At 39.1% G+C, this 21,196-nt stretch overlaps 2 protein-coding genes across 3 annotated transcripts in view; one reads left to right on the top strand and one right to left on the bottom strand.

Moving 5' to 3' along the window:
* The window catches only part of COL4A4 (collagen type IV alpha 4 chain), a 67,018-nt gene extending 56,014 nt beyond the window's left edge, over nucleotides 1-11,004 (top strand). The window contains exons 39-47 of the mRNA XM_065639796.1: nucleotides 1,648-1,755; nucleotides 2,623-2,778; nucleotides 3,444-3,542; nucleotides 3,847-3,855; nucleotides 4,730-4,861; nucleotides 6,980-7,096; nucleotides 7,828-8,016; nucleotides 9,843-10,129; nucleotides 10,719-11,004. Of these exons, the coding sequence (XP_065495868.1) occupies nucleotides 1,648-1,755; nucleotides 2,623-2,778; nucleotides 3,444-3,542; nucleotides 3,847-3,855; nucleotides 4,730-4,861; nucleotides 6,980-7,096; nucleotides 7,828-8,016; nucleotides 9,843-10,129; nucleotides 10,719-10,982 (1,361 nt within the window). The 3' untranslated portion in view covers nucleotides 10,983-11,004. The remainder of the gene's footprint in view (nucleotides 1-1,647; nucleotides 1,756-2,622; nucleotides 2,779-3,443; nucleotides 3,543-3,846; nucleotides 3,856-4,729; nucleotides 4,862-6,979; nucleotides 7,097-7,827; nucleotides 8,017-9,842; nucleotides 10,130-10,718) is intronic.
* A 6,648-nt stretch (nucleotides 11,005-17,652) lies between these two features.
* Nucleotides 17,653-21,196, bottom strand: part of RHBDD1 (rhomboid domain containing 1) — a 32,674-nt gene continuing 29,130 nt past the window's right edge. For both annotated transcript variants that reach the window (XM_065640091.1, XM_065640092.1), the window contains exon 7: nucleotides 17,653-20,034. In XM_065640091.1, the coding sequence (XP_065496163.1) occupies nucleotides 19,916-20,034 (119 nt within the window). In that variant the 3' untranslated portion in view covers nucleotides 17,653-19,915. The remainder of the gene's footprint in view (nucleotides 20,035-21,196) is intronic.

Here is a 21,196-nt window from a genome sequence, read left to right as displayed (position 1 = left end):
GAAAGAATAAGAATAGAGAATGATGGACTTGTGCTTGGACAGATTCAGGGTACTGCTAGGTGGAGTTGCCTCTTGGGAAGAAATTCCTGAAGAAAAAGAGTGCAGGAGATCTGGTAGTCACAGAAATATAGTAAATCTTATCAACTATTCTGCTGTAAATGGCAGATAGATCTGTATCACAAGATTGCTGTGATTATTGCAGAGCTTTGGTAATATAGGAATTGCATAGAAAAAGGAAAGAGCAAGTGTTTGAGAGAGGGCTACTGAGAAGGTTAAGAGACTGGAGCATCTGTTGTATGAGGAGAGGCTGAGGGAGTAGGAACTGCTAAGCCTCCAGAAGAGAAGGCTCTGGGGGGATTTTATTAGTGTGTATAAGTACCTGATGAGAAAGACATGGAGACATTCTTCACAGTGCTATCCAGTGACAGGATAAGAGGCAATGGGTACAAACTGACATACAGGAAATTATACTTAAATATAAGGAAAAGCTTTCTTTTTCCTGTGAGGGTGATTAAATATGGGAACAGGTTGCCCAAAGAAGTTATGAAGTGTCTGTCCTTGGAGATTCTCAAAACCCAGCTGGACAGAGTCCTAGGCAAGCTGCTCTAGCTGACCCTGCTTTGTGGATGAGGTTGGACCAGAATGTCTCCAGAGGCCCATTCAAGCCTCAACAATTCTGCAATTAGAAATGACATTAGCGTTGCTCTACCAAACCTTGCCACAGTGTCACATCACATGCAGAACAAAACTAGCAGAGGTGAGTTCTCGTGAGGTGAATTATTCTAAGGTGAAGACAGTCATTTTTCTGAATTCAGTTACTAGTTTGTGAATTGGGGCAGTCAGCAGAATGGTGTCGTTGAGGAAAAGAAGAGAAAAAATTTCATTCTAAGATGTATTAATACTGCTTGACATAGGATGGGCAAGGCCTCCCGTGGTATCCTGTGTCCAGCTTTGACAAATTGGGAAGAACTCACTAGACAGTAAATGGAAGGATGGGGTTGAAAACAAGACTGAAGAAACTAGATCTGCTTTGTAGAAAAGAGAAGCCATCACAGTGCAACACATGTTCTAACAACCTGCAACTATTCAAAAGTGTTATGCAGAGGATGATAACCTGTAACTCTTCCTGCCTGCCATACGTTAAAGTGCTAATGTCTTATTTTGCAAAAATCCAAATTACAAATTGGGAAAAAAAATACATTTAGGGCTAGTAAATTCATCTTATTCAATGACATTTTTAAGAAATGGCTGAACTCACTTTTGCTGGGAACAACCTGTGTATACTTATCCTGTCGCAGGCAGAATGATTCCATAATCTCCACTCATCTTACATTTCTACCATTTCTCCCATTGTTAGAATTCAGGAGAAGGCAGCTACTTGCAGCAATATGCCAAGGTGTGATGATGCATTCTTTAGTTTAAGTACCCTTTATGGGAAGAATTAAAAATTTTAAAAGATAAATATTTTCACTTCACAAGATGTCTTCATTAGCCTAATCATTGGTATGCTCAGTATACAAGTGAGAGCATACATTACCTCCATGACTTCACATGTCAGCATTCTTTTAGTTAGTAACTTATTTCTGTAATGTAAAAAAACACCTCATTTTTTTTTCTTTCTTTGTTTTGTAAAATGTGATCCCTTAGGCAGAAGAGGACCTGTTGGACCCACTGGACCTATGGGAAGATCTCCTGATAGTGCTTCTCCTGGTCCTCCAGGTGATCAAGGACCACCTGGTTTAAATGGCATCAGAGGTATTAAAATGAAAAATACCAAATTTGATCATGTAAAAAGCCCCTGAAGCTACTAGAAGTAACTGGGTTGCTGTCTATGGAACAATGAATAAAAGTGCATAGGGAAAAAAGAAACCAATCAATACCTCAGTGAATACACAGAGAAGAGGAGAGATCACCAGAGCAAGAATAAAATAGAGATCTTCAGATTCAGTTTTCTGGCCTGTATGGTAATTCTGTACAAGTCCTGCTGCTACAACATATCTCAATTTCCACAGAAACAAACAGAAATAAGATTACTGGCCTCTCTTCCTTGCAAGAAGGATAAAAGATGTTGTCCAGAAGCCTGCCATTGTTGGTAAACCCACAAAAAGCTTTCCAATTTAAATCCGTCTTGGGAAAGCTAAAGCTGGCAACTCTTTTGTAAGCACGTATGTAGACCTCACTTCTGTTACAAACATGGGTTGCTAAGGCATCCAGTCAACTCCTATAGATTTGGGTCCTCAAATGGAGCTCTTGCAAGTTGTTCTGGCCCCTTACAGCAAGTATTACCTGAACCCGTCCTTACTTCCTGTTAGGAAGCAGGGTAAGGAGATTGGATATGTAAGCAACACTGTAATAAATATAGAGTAACAGTGTCTCAACACCCATAAGGTTAACCTGCTGCCTTCTGCTTGCACAAATCTACAGAGGATTTGGGAGCTATTCCAATTATTGTCTTCCTTACAATGCCTTGGACAAAGGCTATTGCTAATATTTCCAAAGACATGCAAGGGATGTCCTACATCCCAGGGAGAAAACCCAAAAGCAAAAAAGCCAGTGGAACATGGCTATTTTTAGATGTTTATGCTTTGTTTATATATTAAGAATAAAGTTATTTTACCACAGGTCAGCCTGGGAATCCTGGTCCTCCTGGAGAGACTGTCTTTGTGCGAGGAGATCCAGGTGACATCGGTATTCGAGGGACACCAGGTAACCCTGGGCAGCGAGGGCAACAAGGAGCCAGAGGTTTTCCAGGGAACCAAGGAAGAAGAGGCCCACAGGGTATGGCCTGAGATGTTTTTAACAAGCACGTGTACTTACAGCCAGTCCTTTGCAAGTGAGCCTTGTGCACAGGGGATTGCCCTTGGAGACTGAGCCAGGGAGGAGGGGTAGGGTGGACATTGCGCACCTCCAGATAAGATAAGGCTGGGGTAGAAGGTCAGAGTAGAGCCAGAGTCACATGTACTGCTTCCAATGCCTTCTTGGAAGACTCCCCTACCAACCTGAGAATGAGGCAGTAAAAGTTTTGAATCTGCCAGATAAAGCAAACCTTCACCTCTCTCTGCAGGGGGCTTGAGAAACTATGAAAGATGCAGATGTGTTTGAACTGACAGTCTCACATCTGCCTCACATCAATAGCTTTGGGCTTTCAGCAGATTCTTTAGTTTGAAAACAGGGATCTAGATACTCAGCTTCTTCCACACACTGCAGAGGACTCCTGCCTACACTAATCCCTTCCAATCTCTACAAAAAGAAAAATCCTAAATTTCAGTTCAGTTCAAGACCAGGAAGAGAAGAGGAAAATGTACATTTCTTTCTGGGAGACAAGAAGACCTGAGCTTTCCCAAGCATTTTTTCTTATTTAAGCAGCCAAGACTTCATCTTATTCGTATATTCACTTTCTCACAATACAATCACATGTAATTGCACAACTGTTTTCTTTCCAGGTCCTATGGGAATCCATGGCCCACAGGGTCCACCTGGTGCTATAGGACAACCAGGAGATGAAGGTTTTCAAGGAAAACCTGGTCCCAGAGGTCCCACAGGTACTTATGAACCTGTTGCTCATTGTCACTCAATTGTAACCATGATCTTTCTGTTCATATATAATCTTACTAATGTTTACCTGCATACAGACAATTTGAACAATCGCAGAAAAAAAAGAAAAACCCCACAAATTAACTGATGTCTCGTGTAAAAATTTCTGAACTATGTATTTGTTTCTAATGTCACTTCATATAAGTGATTTCAGTTCTCATTCTATTCTTTACTCTTATTTACATGCCTGAAACTTGTTTCTACCTGCACCACAATGGCCACAATCTGCTTTCCATTTTTCAAATCCTTCAGGTTTCATAGGTAAGTTCACGACTCAATTATTGTTCTTTTCACATGGGCTTCCTTCTATATAGACACATTCCATTCTTATTAGAAGCTATTAGAAGGCTTGGCTGCTAGGAATAGTAGATGCTGCTAAAACAACATAGTTCTAATAGATTTTTCACATAAGTAGCTAGCACTTCTAAGCAGACCAATGTCACGATAATGCTACACTGAGAAGTCTCATGCTATGATGTCAAACTTGTAAAATACTTTGATTTCAAATCATCATTTTGGGTTTTAGTTGTCACACAAGTTGCTTTCTACTCAAAAAACTTAGCAAAAGCTTGAATCCTAACACTGGATTAGTAAACACACTGAACCCTTGATCTGATTCTGATTTTGTTCCAAAATGCAAATAGCCAATGGCTCCCAGTAACTTTCAGTTTATAAAATGTGCCCATTATTCTTTTTTTATTATTATAATTATTAATTTTTATTATTATAATTATTTTAAATGGATATTGTGGGTTAGCTTCCTTGGCCTGCTTATTGATGGTACTGTAAATCTTCACGTGTGCTAAGGTGTTTGTGCTGAAATTGGGTAGAGTTTAGGCTTTAACTCAAATCAGTTTGGGGCACATAAATACAGAAATTGTACACCAAATATCTGAAACATAGCAGCTAGCTTGCTAACACATGCACTTGCTAACACATGCTTGCTATGCTATTAAAATGCTGTACTAAAAGACCAAGAGTAAAATTAAAAGCAGTGAGACTCAATAATTCAAGATTTTAAAATACTTAAAGTATACACTTGAATACCAAAACCAGCTAACAGTTATGCTGATTTTTCACATGGGAGCTATTAACCAATCTTTTGTCAAATTTTCTTTCCTATGACACATTCCAGGTGACCCTGGTGAACCAGGAAAAATAGATGATTCATGCTCTGCAGTCCCAGGGCCTCCTGGGGATGCAGGACAAAGAGGACATGATGGCTCTGTAGGATTACCAGGGCCAATAGGCCACCCCGGACCCCAGGGTAAGCTTGTGTTTTGAAAGCCTGGATGTCTAGTTTAGCTATTTAGACAACAAATTGAAAAGGGTCAGTGTCAGTGTTACTTCTCTATGTTTTACCCTGTTTCTTCTCCTTAAAGACTTATTAACAGTCTCCAGAAACATGTCGTGGGCTGGTTAATGCTGAGGATGGTGGATCAGTGTAACTGAACCAGGTGACGTGCACCTGCCTGCACTGCGTTCCCTTTCTCTAGGCCAGGGAGGGCAGAAGCATCCTGCACTGTGGAGAAAATAATTCTTCAAACAGTATTTTTCCTTTTTACCAACCAATGAAAAAGCAATGCCTCAAACCCCTCCTATGGTTTAGACAGGTTATATTTGGAGGATGTTAAAATACACATGCTTTAAAATTTAGCAATAATGAATCACAAAGCTCTGCTAACTGAAATCCTAAAGGATACTGAAGTCAGAGACATGGCTACAATAGCACTTTTTATCTGTTGGAACATTAAAAAGTTACCACAAAAGAAAACTGGCTAAAGAGACTAAAAATAAAGCGATGAAAGACTGAAACATTCTTCTGATAGATAAAAAGAAAACAAGGGCAATGCTCGTCCTGAGGATTCCAACAGAGCAGCCATCTTCATAGAAACACAGCATAGCATGTCTGCATATTGTCCTTAGTTTAGGTTGTGCCTAAAGGTGAAATATTTAGTTTAGATAATGGAATTGCTCATGTGGTTTTAGATATTTCCTACTTGGGAAACGAGAGTTTGTTGTGGTGGCTGCACTGGACATGCAAGGTCTCCAGAGAGAAAAATCTGCGATTTTCTCCCAGGAGATTCCCTGCAGTAGTCATTCCCCTCATGAAAGTGAACACAAGGCAATTTTCAGTGAACTATCTGGTTTTACAGATCTTAATTGATTTGTCAACTAAAAGTTGTTTCTGGGGTTGAATTGCTGTGTTTCCATTATATACAGCATTAAAACAGTTTCTGTAAAACCAGATGATACAATGATATATACTTGCACTGGTTTTATAAAAGAAACACTTAGTAATGCTTTTCCTTTCATTAAGATAGCAGAATTCAATTTTTTCCCCAGCTTAGAAGGCATACTAGAGGTTTTACTGGCAAAAGAAACGTGTATTACTAGAACTTCAGTGTACTTGAGCTTTGGCAAAATAACTGTGCAACCAACCTCGAAAAGCTGTTAAATCGTTTTGACTGGTTTAGATTTTCTGAATGAATCTAGTAACAATTAGCATGAGGAAATACTGAATGTTGTGAGACAACCTTGAATTAGTCTGCAGGTTAAATAGCAAAATTTGCAAGGAGTGAAACACACCATTAAGGGAAACAACTCTGGTGCTAGAGAAACATACTCATGTGTAGGCTTTTTTAACAAAAGAGGAGAAACAATGCTGAGGGCAATAATATCTGACAAGTATAACTTCGTTCAATTCCATTTATGTTTAGAGCAGCCAGTGAATGGGACCATTGCTGTCTGTGCCCTATAGATGAGATGTCTCTTCTACTGTCATGGCCACACCTCATTATCTGTATGTATAAAAATGCACATATATGAGAAATATAGAAAGGTGAGGCCATCAGGAGCCTAAAATGTCTTTACCCTTCCCCACTGGATGTAGTCCCGTTCTGCAGTCCCTCCCTGTTCTGTAGGTACTCCAATACATACATTACTGTGCAGGAAATTAAGTACACATTTAAAGACTTTGCAGAATTGGGGTCTTAAAAGATGAAGGACTGGCACAGGATGAGTTAACACTCATTACATGGTACAGATACTGATGGAAATCCTGCAAGAGGCTTTGTCAGGATAATATTTGTTAGTGGTTTGATTTCAGCTGTAAATCACACAAGTTCTATAGGGAGGACATAAAACCTTTCCAGCAGTTGCTGCTGCTGAAGTTGCACCTCTGAGCTGCTACTGTGGTCACAAGGTGAAGCTGTAAAGACAGTTCCCAGCAAAAAGCAGTTCTGTACCTCTCTATCCTAAAGTGTCATTTCTTGGTCCTGTCAGATCTGCTGACTGGCCCTTTACATGCTGTGGATGTTTGGACAACGTATAACCTTTAAATGGAGCCATATAAACAGAAAGCGCATACTTTGTATTTATCTAGGAAGAAAAGGTGAAGAAGGGTCATGCGGCCTGCCAGGTCAAGATGGCTTACCGGGGGCACCGGGACCACCAGGTGACCAGGGGAACGTAGGAGAGCAAGGGTACGCTGGGCCACAAGGTAAGAATGGAACATGACTTTGGGGGAAGAGAAGTGTGACATGACTTAGAGACTAAGCTGTAACTCCCCCCAGTTCACACATGGATACATCCATCTCTAGCCTGAGATACCACAACCCTTCTTTCTCTCTCCCAATTCACTCACAAATGTCACATCAGTGCTTGATTTTATAACACGTAAAAAGACCTATTGGAAGAGAATTTATCTCAGCATCCATTATTGACCAGAAAGGCAAATAACCACACACGCTTAAACACCATATATCAATAGGTATGCATTTCTGAGTCAGGGCTAATAGAGCAACTATGTGAGTAACTAGAATTGTATTTTAACTGTGCCTGCTGTTTAATAAATTAATGATTTAATACATACATGAGGGAAGGGCATCGACTGTTACTGCAGGGATTCAAATTCAGTCCAGACAAGTCATCCTAGTAGGTTTGGGAAATCATTGCCCACCTCAGCTTGTTTCTCAGTCCACAGAGCACAGGACAGAGGCACAACAGAAAAGCCAGCTGAGAAGCACTCAGTGCTCTCTAGTTCATTGCTCTCCCAGCAGAAGGGTAAGATGAGGCTACTGCTGTTTTTATTGCTCATGATAACCTGTGAAGTTATATTATACTCGGTCAGGAACTCCTTACTGAACACTTAAATATAGTAAAAGATAAAAGTTCACACTAGCTATGCGTTCATACAAGTAAATTTCTTTTACCTTTTCTCCTATGTATAAGGTCCACCAGGCCAGACTGGCATCCCAGGACCACCAGGCCCCCATGTTAGATCTGCGAGTGGATTCTTGCTCATCCTGCACAGTCAGTCAGACAGGGAACCACTCTGTCCACAGGGGATGCCAAAATTATGGACTGGCTATAGTCTGCTGTACCTGGAAGGACAAGAGAAAGCTCATAATCAAGACCTTGGTATGTATTGTGGTACATAACTGGGTTCTAGTTAAGGTCTAACATGGTGTGTTCTATACAATGAAAAGTCAAACGGAGCACGCTATAGAATCCTCAATTACTTATTTTCTACAGACTCAAAACTAACTTACACTGATCATAATGAAATTGGTTATGCTGCCCTATTATGTGACCCATTTAAAAATGGCTTTTTGCTGCTATGCAGTTGAATGAAAAAAGTTTTTCTACCTCTAAGTAATTTAGAATAGAGGCTGGAGAGGTGAGTGGCTTGTTTCACTCACCCTCGCCAGTCAAGTAGGGCTGTCTTTGAACTCACTGGCAAGATTTTCCTAGATCAGGAATCTCATTTGGCTACTCTGAAATAGCTCCCTGGAGGGTCTTCTCCTTTTTACTGTAGAGGCAGCTTGGGAAATAGAGCTGGTTAAGTAGATGGTTACAGTTCAATAATATACATAAGCTTTACAAATAAAATTATGTAAGATGCATGCAGCAGAAGTGTGTGCTTTTGAGAGTCAGCAGCTAATGGTTTTTTTGAAAAGACAGCCAAATTTCTCCCAAAGACAGCTCCTTTTAGTGTCTTAGGTCACTTCTTATAAGGCTTCTACTGTTCCGACTAAAACTAGCTGTCTAAAAAAGCAACCCGACTTGCAGTCTGAGGAACTAATTGGCTCCAATTTGCACAGAAGAAATTTCCCGAATTCTTTTTGTCTCATTATACAAGAAGCAGAGAAGCCTCCTAGGAGGAAAGATCAAGAACCTCATAAGCTAGACAAAAAAGATGTGCTTAAAAGAGTACTAAGAAGAGAGATTTTAGTACAGCAGTGTTGTTTTGAAATGTTTTCACTATTTGGTATCCCTCAGGAGAGCTAGTTGGTAAGAGAACACCTTGTAACAGCAGTGAAAATAAAATTCAAAGAAAAGAAAGTCCTTGTTTCCTGTGACCAGTGTATTCTTTTCGCAGGCATTTTCCTTGCTCAGGCTACTCCAGATCCCTTATTACTACTGGAATAGAAAATTACCAGTGATAAACAAAACTGGCTTCTGTAGAGAAATGTCACATGTCTTTAAAGAAGGCATTAGGGTTTTGAGGCATTACAGACATAGCAAATCATGCACAAAGTTCAAGGCAGAACATAAATGCAGTGATTATTATTGTTAACTAAATAGGTCATCATGAAACTGTTCTGAGGTCAGTTTTGGGAGAAGAATTTCACTGAAGTACTTCATGCTGAAGTATGTACTAGTCCTTTCTTAAATCCCACTAATGTCTGTCTGATGAGAATTTTGCAGGGTTGGCTCTGCAAAATCCCTCAATCCTTTTATTTCACTTTGAGAGTCTGTGAGACCTTTCTGGAAGGCCATAGAACAGCTGCTGAGACTTAGCTTAATGCACTGGTACAACTGCTTGTCACACTTCACAAAATTTTTCTGTTTATGAGCATTGGCATTTGGTTTCTCGCTGCTCCTAATGAGTTTCTAAGTAGCTTATCTCCTTTTAAACCAGCCACCACCTCTTGCCTAATTTATTTTCCAGTGTTGGCACAGCTAAGAAATTTGTTATCATAACTGTTTCCCATAGTGACAAACTACATCATGTTTAAATACTGGATTGTGACACAAATATTATTGGTCAAAGGAAGATACTTGTTATTAAAAAAGTTTGTTTTCAATATAATTAGCCGCTTTGGTAAAGAGCCTGGGAGGTTTAAGATCTGTGAATAACTCCTGTTGAGATATATATGTTTATGGCAACATTGGCCAGAATACTGTTTTCAACTTACCAAGAAAGAAGTGGAGTAATTTGCATCATTTGTTATTATTTTCAGGTCTAGCAGGATCTTGTCTTCCTGTATTTAACACCATGCCCTTTGCTTACTGTAACATCAACCAAGTTTGTTACTACGCCAGTCGAAACGATAAGTCTTACTGGTTGTCCAGTGCCGCTCCTTTGCCGATGACGCCCCTCTCTGAAGAAGAAATCCAGCCGTACATCAGCAGATGTGCCGTGTGTGAGGCCCCGGCCCAGGCAGTGGCCGTTCACAGCCAGGATCAGTCAATTCCTCCCTGCCCGCTCAACTGGAGAAGTCTTTGGATAGGATATTCTTTTTTGATGGTAAGAGTCTGGGCACATGATCATATCTAGAAGTTTCTTTCATACAGTGTTTCATGTTCTAAAGGTTCAAATATTTTTAGCTCTGAAAAGTAAACTATCTAATGTCTTGCAAACATTAAAAAGGAAAGTTCACGAAAGAAACAAGACCTGGCTGTAGTTATACAGACTAAGTCATAGCCTTAGGCTACACATTTCTTAAAATTACAAAGATTTTGCTTGCTTGTCTTTAATAAACAGTGGGATTTTCATGCACAAAGACACACTTTTCAGAATTAGAGAACCAGGTCTTTTTAATGCCATCCTCTAGTTACATTTGCTCTAGTTTAGATAACAGCATTGTTCGGAATCCACTTGGATTACTCTTTTCTTCAGTTGATAAATACCAGAAGAATAAGTGAGCTGCTCTAGACTTTTGAGATTAACTCGTTACAGAGCATATTAAGATTTTCTCCAGCAAAGAAGACTTACTCCAATTTAAGATCACCGAAAATAGTGCAGTTAAAAGCAAATCAAGTCAGAACATGACAGATTAATGTAATTTATCTATTTTTCGTGCATAGTTATCAAGTTCTTTCATTGTTCTTTCCAGCACACTGGATCTGGTGATCAGGGTGGTGGACAGTCTCTGATGTCACCTGGAAGTTGCCTAGAAGACTTCAGATCAGCACCATTCATTGAATGCCAGGGTCAGCGGGGAACATGTCAGTTCTTTGCTAACGAATACAGTTTCTGGCTAACAACAGTGACGCCCGAGCTGCAGTTTGCATCAGCCCCCCTGTCAGGAACTCTTAAAGAAGGACAAGAGCAGAGGAAAAAGATCAGTAGATGCCAGGTATGCCTGAGGCATGGCTAACAAGCAAAACAAAACCAGCTGGAGCAGGACTTGCATAAAGATGAACAATGTGCTACAGGTTTAAACAGTATTTAATATTTGAATATATTTGAAAGTGTGCAGCACTGTTCTTTTTGTTTGAATGGATACACAAGACAAAGATGAAGGATCTGTTGAGCCTCATCCACCCATGTACACACATCTACAGGCAGCAAATCTACTGTTAACAACTTCATTCAAAAATGAAACTCCGGCACATTGGAGTCCACTGCCATAATATACAGGTAACAAGGTGAGCCTGGAGGGTTGAATCAAGTCAAGAATACTGAGGAAACCACACATGATGTGCAAGATGATGGACCTCCTGTTAGAAATTGCATTTACAACAGGAAAAGTATGTGCATTTATATGGTATATTATAAATATTTATCCTTATAGGTACAGATGTGCAAACATACAAATGTCTTAAAGCCCTAGAGCTAAAGAAACTCACACATGCTGTTTCCGAGGGAAGGGGAAAATGTAATTGTTAAAAAAACTCATAATAAAAAAACTGTGAAGATCAAAGTCTTTTACCATTGCAGTACTGAACCAAACTGCAAAAGAACTGTTAATTGGGCTTTCATAAGCAACAAAAAGTTGCAAATCCATTTAACAGGAGATTATGTAAGAAAATAAAATTAGCTGAGATAACAAATCCTTAAAAAGCTATATTTATATTTGCAATTAATTTCTAAGAGCAGTTAAATTAAATTAAGCTCCAATCCAACCAGCTGAAGAAACAAAGCAGGTTCTAATATTAATTGGAAAGAAACAGTAGCATGGTGGTAAAACAGGTGAACTTATCTGAGTGATGATGTTAAGAAGCGTTACGACAATTATCTAAACTTGAAGCTAATACATTTCCTTCATTTTTTGCCTTTTTTTGTATGGACCACCAAAACAAATGAACTATCAGCTTTAAGATCCTTAAGGAATCATAGCTCTAGAAGTGCTTTTCATGTTTTAAAGCATTGATTGTTAAAAGGTTTATAAGCTAAAGCACAAATCACCTCTTGAAAATGTTAAACACATCTATACCTCTTTTATTCAGCTATAAACTCAGAGCTATTAAATGCATATTTGAATTATGGCAAAACTACTGAAAACATTTTGCAAATGGAGAACTCATCACATGCAGAAGGGCTACAAATGCTCCTTTTACCACTTCAACAAGCTACATTTTACTAGAATGCAATAAGATGTTTTTTCTAGCGCTGTTAATTTCAATTTGTGTTCACCAAGAGAGGTGCCCCCAGCAAAAGGATTTTTCAGGGAAACATCCATGTCCAAGAATCCTAATTCAAAGAAAACTCCCTCTGAAGCCATCACTAGTACAACAGGCTGATCAGCTAATTTAAAAGTTGGATACACAAACTCAAAGAGCAGGAAAGACACATTCCAGTCTCAGCCGAGGGAAAATAAAACAGAGGGTAAGTCCATTCGAGTGTAAATACACCAGACTGTGCAACTTCCTTCTGGCAAAACCAGGCACACGTTGCTGATGTGCTGTGTCTCCATGGTGGTCAACTAACCCCCCTGCTCTTCACCTGGGAGAGGGTCAAGAGTCCTCCTGGGGCCTGTCCCGGTCCCCACCTGTCTCAGGGAACATTTCCCTTCTGGTCCCACTGGGACAGGGAACACCTCGGTTCCCTCCTTGGTGATCCCAGCTGCACGCTGCAGACTGGCCATGCCACAGGAGCTTTTGAGGAGGCACCAGTCCTTGCCATTCAACAGGGTGAAAGAATGTAATCCCCTCCTGCTTCAGGCAGCATCCTGCATGCAGGCAAGACCGGCTTTCCAGTTTGAAGTAAAAACCAGCAGTGACTCTCTGAGGTGCTGAGTGGCTTCGGCCCTGCCTCCTGTGAGAAGAAAGCGCCATGTGAAAGGGAGGACCGGGCCTTAGTCAGCTGCTCTTTAAGGTGTGCAAACTCTGCTTCCAAAAAGGCCACAAGTAAAACCAGAATGGGCTGACAGCTTCCACTGGTGTTCACAGCAGACAAATACCCACCTTCCTCAGCTCATGTCCCTGTTCCCTCAGTGGATTCAGGTAATTCCACATGAACATCTCATGAGCTTTTCCTGACAGTACTCACCAGCTCCTTGTGACTCATGTGCAGCCTCTTTTCAGGTTAGAAACTCTCTGGAGAAAGGCTTTGCTGGGAATATTTACAGCATGGCTCTTGGTACTAACTGCACTTAGGTAAACAGTACAGAAATCCTTATACGCTATATTATTGCAAGCTTTGTCATAATAGGACAAAAATAACATGGAATAAAATGGGATTTTGGAATTAAATATGTGTTCATCTCAACTTGAACAAGTACACAGAAAAATCTTAAAAACATGTGAGAGCTGATAATCTAAATAAGTAATTTCATAGCACTTTACCATCTTGCTCTTGCTTGGTTTAAAAACATCATGTAAAACAGTTGGGTTTTCCTATTATTTCGATACAAATGTTTTACCCCTGTGCCAGTTACATTTTACTATGTTCTATAAGAACATACGATACAGGAGCTGTATTGTTGAGCTACCACTGATAGGTTAGAATATCTAGTAGGTGGGCAAATTCCTGTTTTCATGCATAGCTTGACTCTAAGGCCTTTGTCAGAAATATTGTGCTATTATAATTCAAAATGAAATAGCAGATAAATTGCTTAATGTTATAAAGCAACTAAGAGCAAAGTATAAAGCAGCATATGCTTTAATTCTGTAGTTGTGTGTCCAGTGACTACAAGCAGAAAATAATTGCTAAATTATTCATATGGGACCTAATTAGGAGATTATGTTGAAAAGGAATCATTGAAACTGTTCATGAGAGTTAAAATGCTCTTAAAGGCGATGGCCTTGTGCTCGTCCTTACAGTCCAAATTAGCCTTACTACTGCATTCAGGAGTGTCAGATCTTGTGTAGGCCCAGTAAAGTGAAGTTCAATTAGAGGTGATATTTTGTAAGTGTAAAGTAAAAAACAACTCCATATTTATCGTTCTAGAATTAATGTATTAATGTCAACAGCCTTCAGCATCTGCCACCACCTCGTAGCAAATCTGACCTTGTGCTTGACCACACAGTGCTCGACTGCTCCTCAAAAGATGACAGACTTCAGCTTCGTAATATTTGAAATTCCACATATTTAAATGTTTTGCACAGATTAAGCAAAGCAGAAATACAAAACACATGAGACAAAATTATAAGCTAACTGCTCATTCTGGATTTCCAGTCTGTAGATAAAAGTAGCAGTGAAAAAGGAATGAATGATCTATGTTCAACGCAATCAGAAGCCTCAGCTCTAAACAGCAGCAAAACAATTACCTTGATTCATCCAACAGACGCCCTGCAATGCACACACACCTGCAACACCCCTGGCCCCGTGCAGGAAAATGTGTTTCCACAAGCGCATCCTTCAGTGCTGCTTCGAACAGCAAAGCTTTCCAGTCAGGGCTGCTCTGACCTAAGCTGTTTTTTCAAATTGCTGGACAAAATGAAAATGGGAGGTTTGACCGTTGCACACCAGATATTTTAAAGCTTTTATCTGACATTGCTGAATTACATTTTGTACTAATGTAAATGAAAGATTCTTGCCAAAACCACTTGAGTTGCATTGTGAACACTATGGTTGAGTCTTCCTCTTTAGGGACAACATGATCCACCTGTTAACTGGGCAAAAGAACACACAATAGCCTTCTCAAATGTAGAACTGGGTACTTAGTTACTGAGTTTAAAATAGAGTCAGCAAATGGGTCATTCTATACTTCTTAGTATCACACCGATTTAGGAGCCGTTCCTTGACGTGTTACATGGGTAAGGAAAACACGGCCACACCAAGTGACTCAGCCAGCGATGGCTCTAACATGTCCTGTAAGGAACAGTTTGGTGACAGACCCGATCCAACGTTCTCCACTACGGCAAGAACATTTACTGCTTACCTGCTCAACAGCCCTAAACAGAGCTTTGTTTAACCTGCTCCAAAAAGACTAAAGAAGGAAATTCCAGAATATCCCTAGCCTATTAGAAAAGTTCACTGTATACATGTTTAGAAACCTTTTGCTTACATTAATTTTGCTGCAAATTAGGCCAATTTCTTCTTGTCAGTGGACAAAAGAGATGAAGTCTCACTGTTCACATGCAGCAGAAGGCCGCTATCATATGTATACTCAATCTTATCTTTACTAAACCAAGTGCTTCACCATTCTGAGTACGTCATGTAAACAGAAATACCCAAACCATATTAATTTGCATGGCAAACAGTCTTTCTCCAATTTTCACAGTTTCCAAAAGAGTAAATAGATACCAGTATTTATTACAAGATTTAGACCCTTCAGAAAGCATGATATTCCTTTAGAAAAAACAGTTCTACAACTAAAAGCTCAGAATTGTTATTATAATATTTCCTTGCCTTCAGAAAACAGGTAAAAAATACAATAATCAACATTTACTTTTACTATATGTAGGAAACAATTAGTGGCTTATAATAAAACCATAGAATGATTCTGTTCTTCATGTTGCACACTCCTTCAAGAAGCTACAGCACATAAACACGAGTATGTCAGCCAGCTGTTTTGTTGAAGTGTGATTCACACTTAGTCATTCAGTACTAAATGAAAATTGTTACAATTCAGTCACAGAATCAGAAATGAAAATGAACCGCAACACCCATTCCCATCACATCACAAATGCAGCTGTGCCTAAACTGTTTTTCAAGCCGTTCATTCAAGTTTCACTCAGATTTGCTGTGCACTTTTCAGACATTGTACATGTATTAAGTTCCATGGTCCAGATACAAGCAGGAGGTTTAAAGGTTCGACGGTTGTTAATTCTCGTATTTAACAATATATACACTTAGCATGTGTGGGTGTTATAATTGAAGAGAGCAACGGATAACAAGTTATTTTTGTCCTGCAGGCATTTCCAATCATGTAATTATTACAGAGCAGAAAAGTCATTTTGCCTTCATTTGGTCACGATAACTATCTTGGACTAACAATGCTCACAGCTGCTTTGCTCCATCATCTGCAATTTAAGCTTCTGAATATACATGTAAAAATAAAAACTAAGTCGTCTGCCATAACGACTGTTGATACAAAGACTTCACCTCTATCCAGTACGCCCTCTTCCCTCTTTTCTGTTTTTCTAGCATAAGAGCTAACAAAACCAAGACTTTCTTAGCTCAATTAAAATAAGTCTTCTGGCAAGGTCTGTTTTAATAAAGAATTTCCTTCTCTCCCCAGACGCATCATCATTCCGTGGATTTCTATAAGTATCACTAATTTAATGAACCAATATTTAGGCTGTTTTTTCCTTAGCTGCATATATGCAGTGTGAATAAATATTATCTAATGATAAGAGAGTTAAATTCTCTCTTTCACTTTCAAACAAAACCAAAAAACTCAAACGCAAAACTCCGGAGTGGCCAGTCCCCTGTCTCCTACTACACCCTTTAACCAATGGAGTTGAAGTGATTTTAAGGTGCACGTGAAATTAAATAAGGTGGCATTAGTTAAACTTTTTAAACATGGACCATGAAAATTCTGGTTTTGATTTTCACCAAGCAAGCAAACCTTGTTTGAAAGGGAGCCATGGAAAACAAAGCTTCAGGCAGAATGAGTTCCCTGAAAGGAGGAGCAGAATCCACACTTCTCCCTGCACCAATTTAACCAATGTCAATTTAAGTGGGGCAGGACAGATTTTGATCTTGTTTGCAGTCTCTATTGAGACACAGTTTCCACCTGCACTCATCTAGCACAATCCCTCCCATTGTGGTGTGGAACACCTATGAATACCATTTTCTCAGTATTTTAAAGGGCATTTTATCCCGTTAGGAGAAGTGGTACTGCCAGGAAAAAAAAGCAAGAACATATCATTTGCTTGTGCTTAAGGACAAAACAGAAGAGGGAAAAGACTTTTAAAAGTTAAACACACAGTTCTTTCACCACATCTTAATTCTGGACTGCGATAAACTCCTTTCTATTAGCAGTAATGTTAGGTCATTCAACCATTAAATTTCAGGAATGTGCCTGTTAACAAGTCTGCTGATTAAGATTAATGACAAGGGTGGAGTTTCTTACATGGTACCTGATCACAGAGTTTAGAAGAAGTATGAAAAACTCACAAGAAATCACAGCTCCTGCAACAAAGGAATCAAACTTCAGATGCTAAAATAGTTTATACAAAACTACTTTTTCTGAAAGAATCCTTACTCTACCGAAGAGCTAGTCAGGCAGCACACAGTGCCAGGGAACGTGCAGCTCTCATCTGTGGGATTGCCCTTATTTTTTGTCTCTGAAGAGATGAAGAGCATTTGTCAGGAATTCATCTGCAACTCACATCTATCATCATCAGTGCTCTGAAACCTGAACTGATGGATTTTAAAACAACCTACTAAGGAATCATTCTATTAATAAACTTTCCAAAACACCGTAAGCACCAGAACTTTCCAATAATCCAATACCAAAACGTCCACTAAATTAAAAAGAAACAAAATTAGTCCCCCCATAATCTATCTAGACCCTTGGTATCACGAGTCTTCATTTCTGACAATATGGTGGCCGCTCAGTAATTTAAAATATACGCCTTATTAATTACTAAAACGAAAAACAGTTTTAAAGGTACAAAATGTTTATTTCGATTTTGTATACGAAAAAGCTGAACAATTAGTACTGACATTTTTTGTGAATATTTAAAGGCAAGGATTTCTAACCTCGCTTTACAAAAACAAGTGCTTTTAAAACTGTAATCTTGTTTGTTTTTTTAATTTTACTTACGTGTATTTTCCAACTGACTAGTGGCTTTAACAGTGGTTTTAAAAAATTAAAATAACAGAGCTTAACAGGCACAGCAAGTTACACTGAAACTTTTGACCAGAGCATTAGAAGATTAGTCTGAGGAACAAATGCTACTTCCTCCTCGTTTACACATAATTATTACCCACTGAGACAAATACGCAAACTGTAGGCAGTTTTTTTATACTTATTTTTACTGGGCATAGAAAAGGTAGCCTACTATAAAAGTATCTGCTGTTTTATTCTATGGCTACTGCGTACAGAAAACCAACCAAGACCAAGAACACACCAAAAATTAGCATTCCTTAGGTATGAAGTGTCTTAGAATCCAGAGAACGCTTTGCATAATATTCACAGTGTTCTTACACTACCTGAACGAGTGCATCCAAAGTCATGCTGCAATTGTGTCTTTAGGTGCTCAGAAGCTTGAGCCCCCCAGCTGGTGTAACAATATTGTGCTGCTTCTTGGCACAGAAACAACACCAGGTGTAAGGAGGGTGGTGAAAGTGAGATTGGCACAGGAGAGGAAGAACAGCTCATGCATTTTTCAGCAAACAGCAGCTTCCCCTGCTTACATTAGTTACAAGCAGAAGGTGTACTCTTTATTTAAAGAGCATAGTCAGAAACTAAGTTTCAGGATTTTTTTCCATATGAAAAATACAGCACTATGTTTTTACATTCAAACTATAACTCCATAGAGAAGTTGACTTCATAAAGCACAGACTGATGACCACATGTATCTGAAAATAAACTATTAAATTGCTCATCCTGTTGCTCTATTAAATTAGTGCTGAGGAGATTCCAACAGCTGTGCCAAAAGCCAATTGTCGAATTATTCTTGTGCAATCACACCCCTCCAGGACTGAAAAAGTTACAGTAGTGTCCCCAATTTCAGAAGAATCTCTTCTATTATGGGGAAAAAAAGCCCAGGCAATGAGTAATTTTTCCGAGTTCAGGTTCATTATTTAACGCTGCTGAATAGGCAGATGTGCCAGCAGCAGGACAGCCACGGGGTGACAAGCGGCGAGCGCAGGGTCTGTCCAAAGCGACGGCTGAGCTCTCTGGTCTCCTATCAAGTACTCCAGAGTCGGGTAGGAAAACCCTTTCTAGAAAAGGAAGAATTCAAGGCAGCCTGTGTTTAGGTGAGATCTCCACAAGTCTGCGAGCTCGGACTGCTGCTACTGCATGTCAAATGAGATACTGACAGAGAAACAGCAGAATTTTGAACGTTTCACGAAGAGCATATACGTAATACGATCTCCAAGCCTTCTTAAGAAGTGAAACAGATGCTTTAAAAAAGTATAAGTTATTAAATAAATACATTCTTTGTATGGCATATCCACCTCCCTTTCAACAAAACTAACAAGTTATTTCAACTCCGCAAAAAGAAGCATTTTTTGAATTAAAATATAAATATTAGAAAGGTTTTAGGAAATCATAAGTAGTTACAACTCAGTTTTATCACATACAAGCTCTAGGGAAAATGGCATATTTGAAGGAAGACTGCAACACTAAAAGTGGTATTAAATAATTCCTTAGGATAAGGACAGCTGCACCTGTTTTGCACATGGTTTGGAAGACCGCTGAAGAGCTTAAGCCTCGACTCATCCGATCGAGGTGTTGTCTTCGAAGCAATCCTTTCAAGTGGCATTTCACATGCCAACCCCAAACTCAGTTGGTCACCATAGATAAAGAAAGGTTATAAACCTTATAAAAAGGTTTCTAAGGAAAAATTGCATAGGTTTGAAGTTCTATAGAAAATTTAAAGGTTTTTTTCCATCTGTGCGGGAGGAAGAAAACCTGTTGTCTGAGAATACCCGCAGTCAAAAATCCAAGGAGTTCTTGAAGCTATACAAAAGAACTTAAGAAAAAAAAAAAAGCCAGTTTGGTAAAACCTTCAGTCTTCTTCCATATTTAAGGTGCATTAAGATGGCCAAAGATCCCATTTTGATTCCTATTTCACACTTTTTATGCAAGTCCCAACTTTGAGCCTGAATTCACAAAAACTCTGCAGTTTTGCAGCTAGCAGTAAAAAAAACGACGAGAGATTACAAACGAATCTGCAGATTACAAATAAATCCGCAAATATTTTGGTAACTCTGAATAGCACTTTACTTCAACACCTGCCAACTTCATCGTCTGTCAAACCTACGAAGCCTTTGCCTTCTTATTTCCTCTTCTGAACGGTGCTCAGGTGGAAACCAGAAACCATAGGGTCGCCGCTCGTTATTATACGTTGCTCCACCAAAATCTACAAGACACAAAGAAAAACAACTGTTACTTTGTTCTGCAATATGAGAAAAATGCATGTATATCATGTAATCCAAAGGATCACAACACAGAGGAAACTAAAGAGTTGAATGTTTTTAATTCTGATGGTTTCAGGGCAATCACAACTTCCAACAACTGCTTTTGAAGCCACTGAAATGAAAAACAAAACACGACCACCACCAAACAAACAAACCACAACCAAAAGAACACCCAAATATCTAACAAATATTAACCTGGGAGGTTACATTTTTCAAGATTCCTGCTTTATACAGTACACTCCAGATTGTTAAACCATTTAAATGTCCTCAGTTGTTACTTCTGGCAAAATAAGCTTTTGGTTTTGCATCTCAGATTGCAAACATATGTATAGATTTAAATTATCCTTTTACCCAAAATAGTTCCATGACACCTTTTTTTTAATTACCATAGGAATATTAATGAAATAACACTTTATTTAACCAAAATATGTACAAGCCACAGTGTTCAGAAATGGTAACTAGGCCACTGCTACAACTAAAACAGCACCTGGACATCTGTGCAAAAAACAAACATGATCTTTTCAACACACCAGCAAAAACTTCAAGATTAATGGATTTTAAGATTGTATTTGAAGTATTTAAAAAACTTCAATAACATTTGATGATAGACAAATCCAAAGGATATAGTACAAAAACATTAGAACAAAACTCTAACCCTTACACAGCATATTTTAAAGGTAATTTTATTGTGAACTAGAACTGTGTTCTGTGAACGCGGAGACTGAGACCCTCCACACCTTCCCTGTCACTCTGTGTGTGTGAGTTGGGTTGGGTTTTTTTGTTGGTGAAGTTTACAATTACAGGGCTTTCGACCAAAACAAGAAAATCACTGTAACTGCAACTGGTTTAACTAAACCTAGTATTAGTATAATACAGGTAAAGCTTTAATGACCTTAAACATTTTCATCCACATGTTAAATAAAAATGCTTATCATGCCTAACTTAGTGTAGTTAAGCATGACAGTACATTACTCTGAACGTACAGCCCCCATAGGCATATCAAGCACTGCCTCAAAGGTGACCCAGCACAGCAAAACCAGAAATGGGGTTAATCACAGCCTGAAATGAAGGTGACAACACCGATCCTCCTTCCTTTTTACCATT

This window comes from Caloenas nicobarica, chromosome 8 (genome assembly GCF_036013445.1).
Source record: "Caloenas nicobarica isolate bCalNic1 chromosome 8, bCalNic1.hap1, whole genome shotgun sequence".
In the NCBI taxonomy this organism is placed as follows: Eukaryota; Metazoa; Chordata; class Aves; order Columbiformes; family Columbidae; genus Caloenas; species Caloenas nicobarica.
Note: the sequence above shows the minus strand (reverse complement) of the source record. Positions and strands in the feature narration are given on the sequence as shown.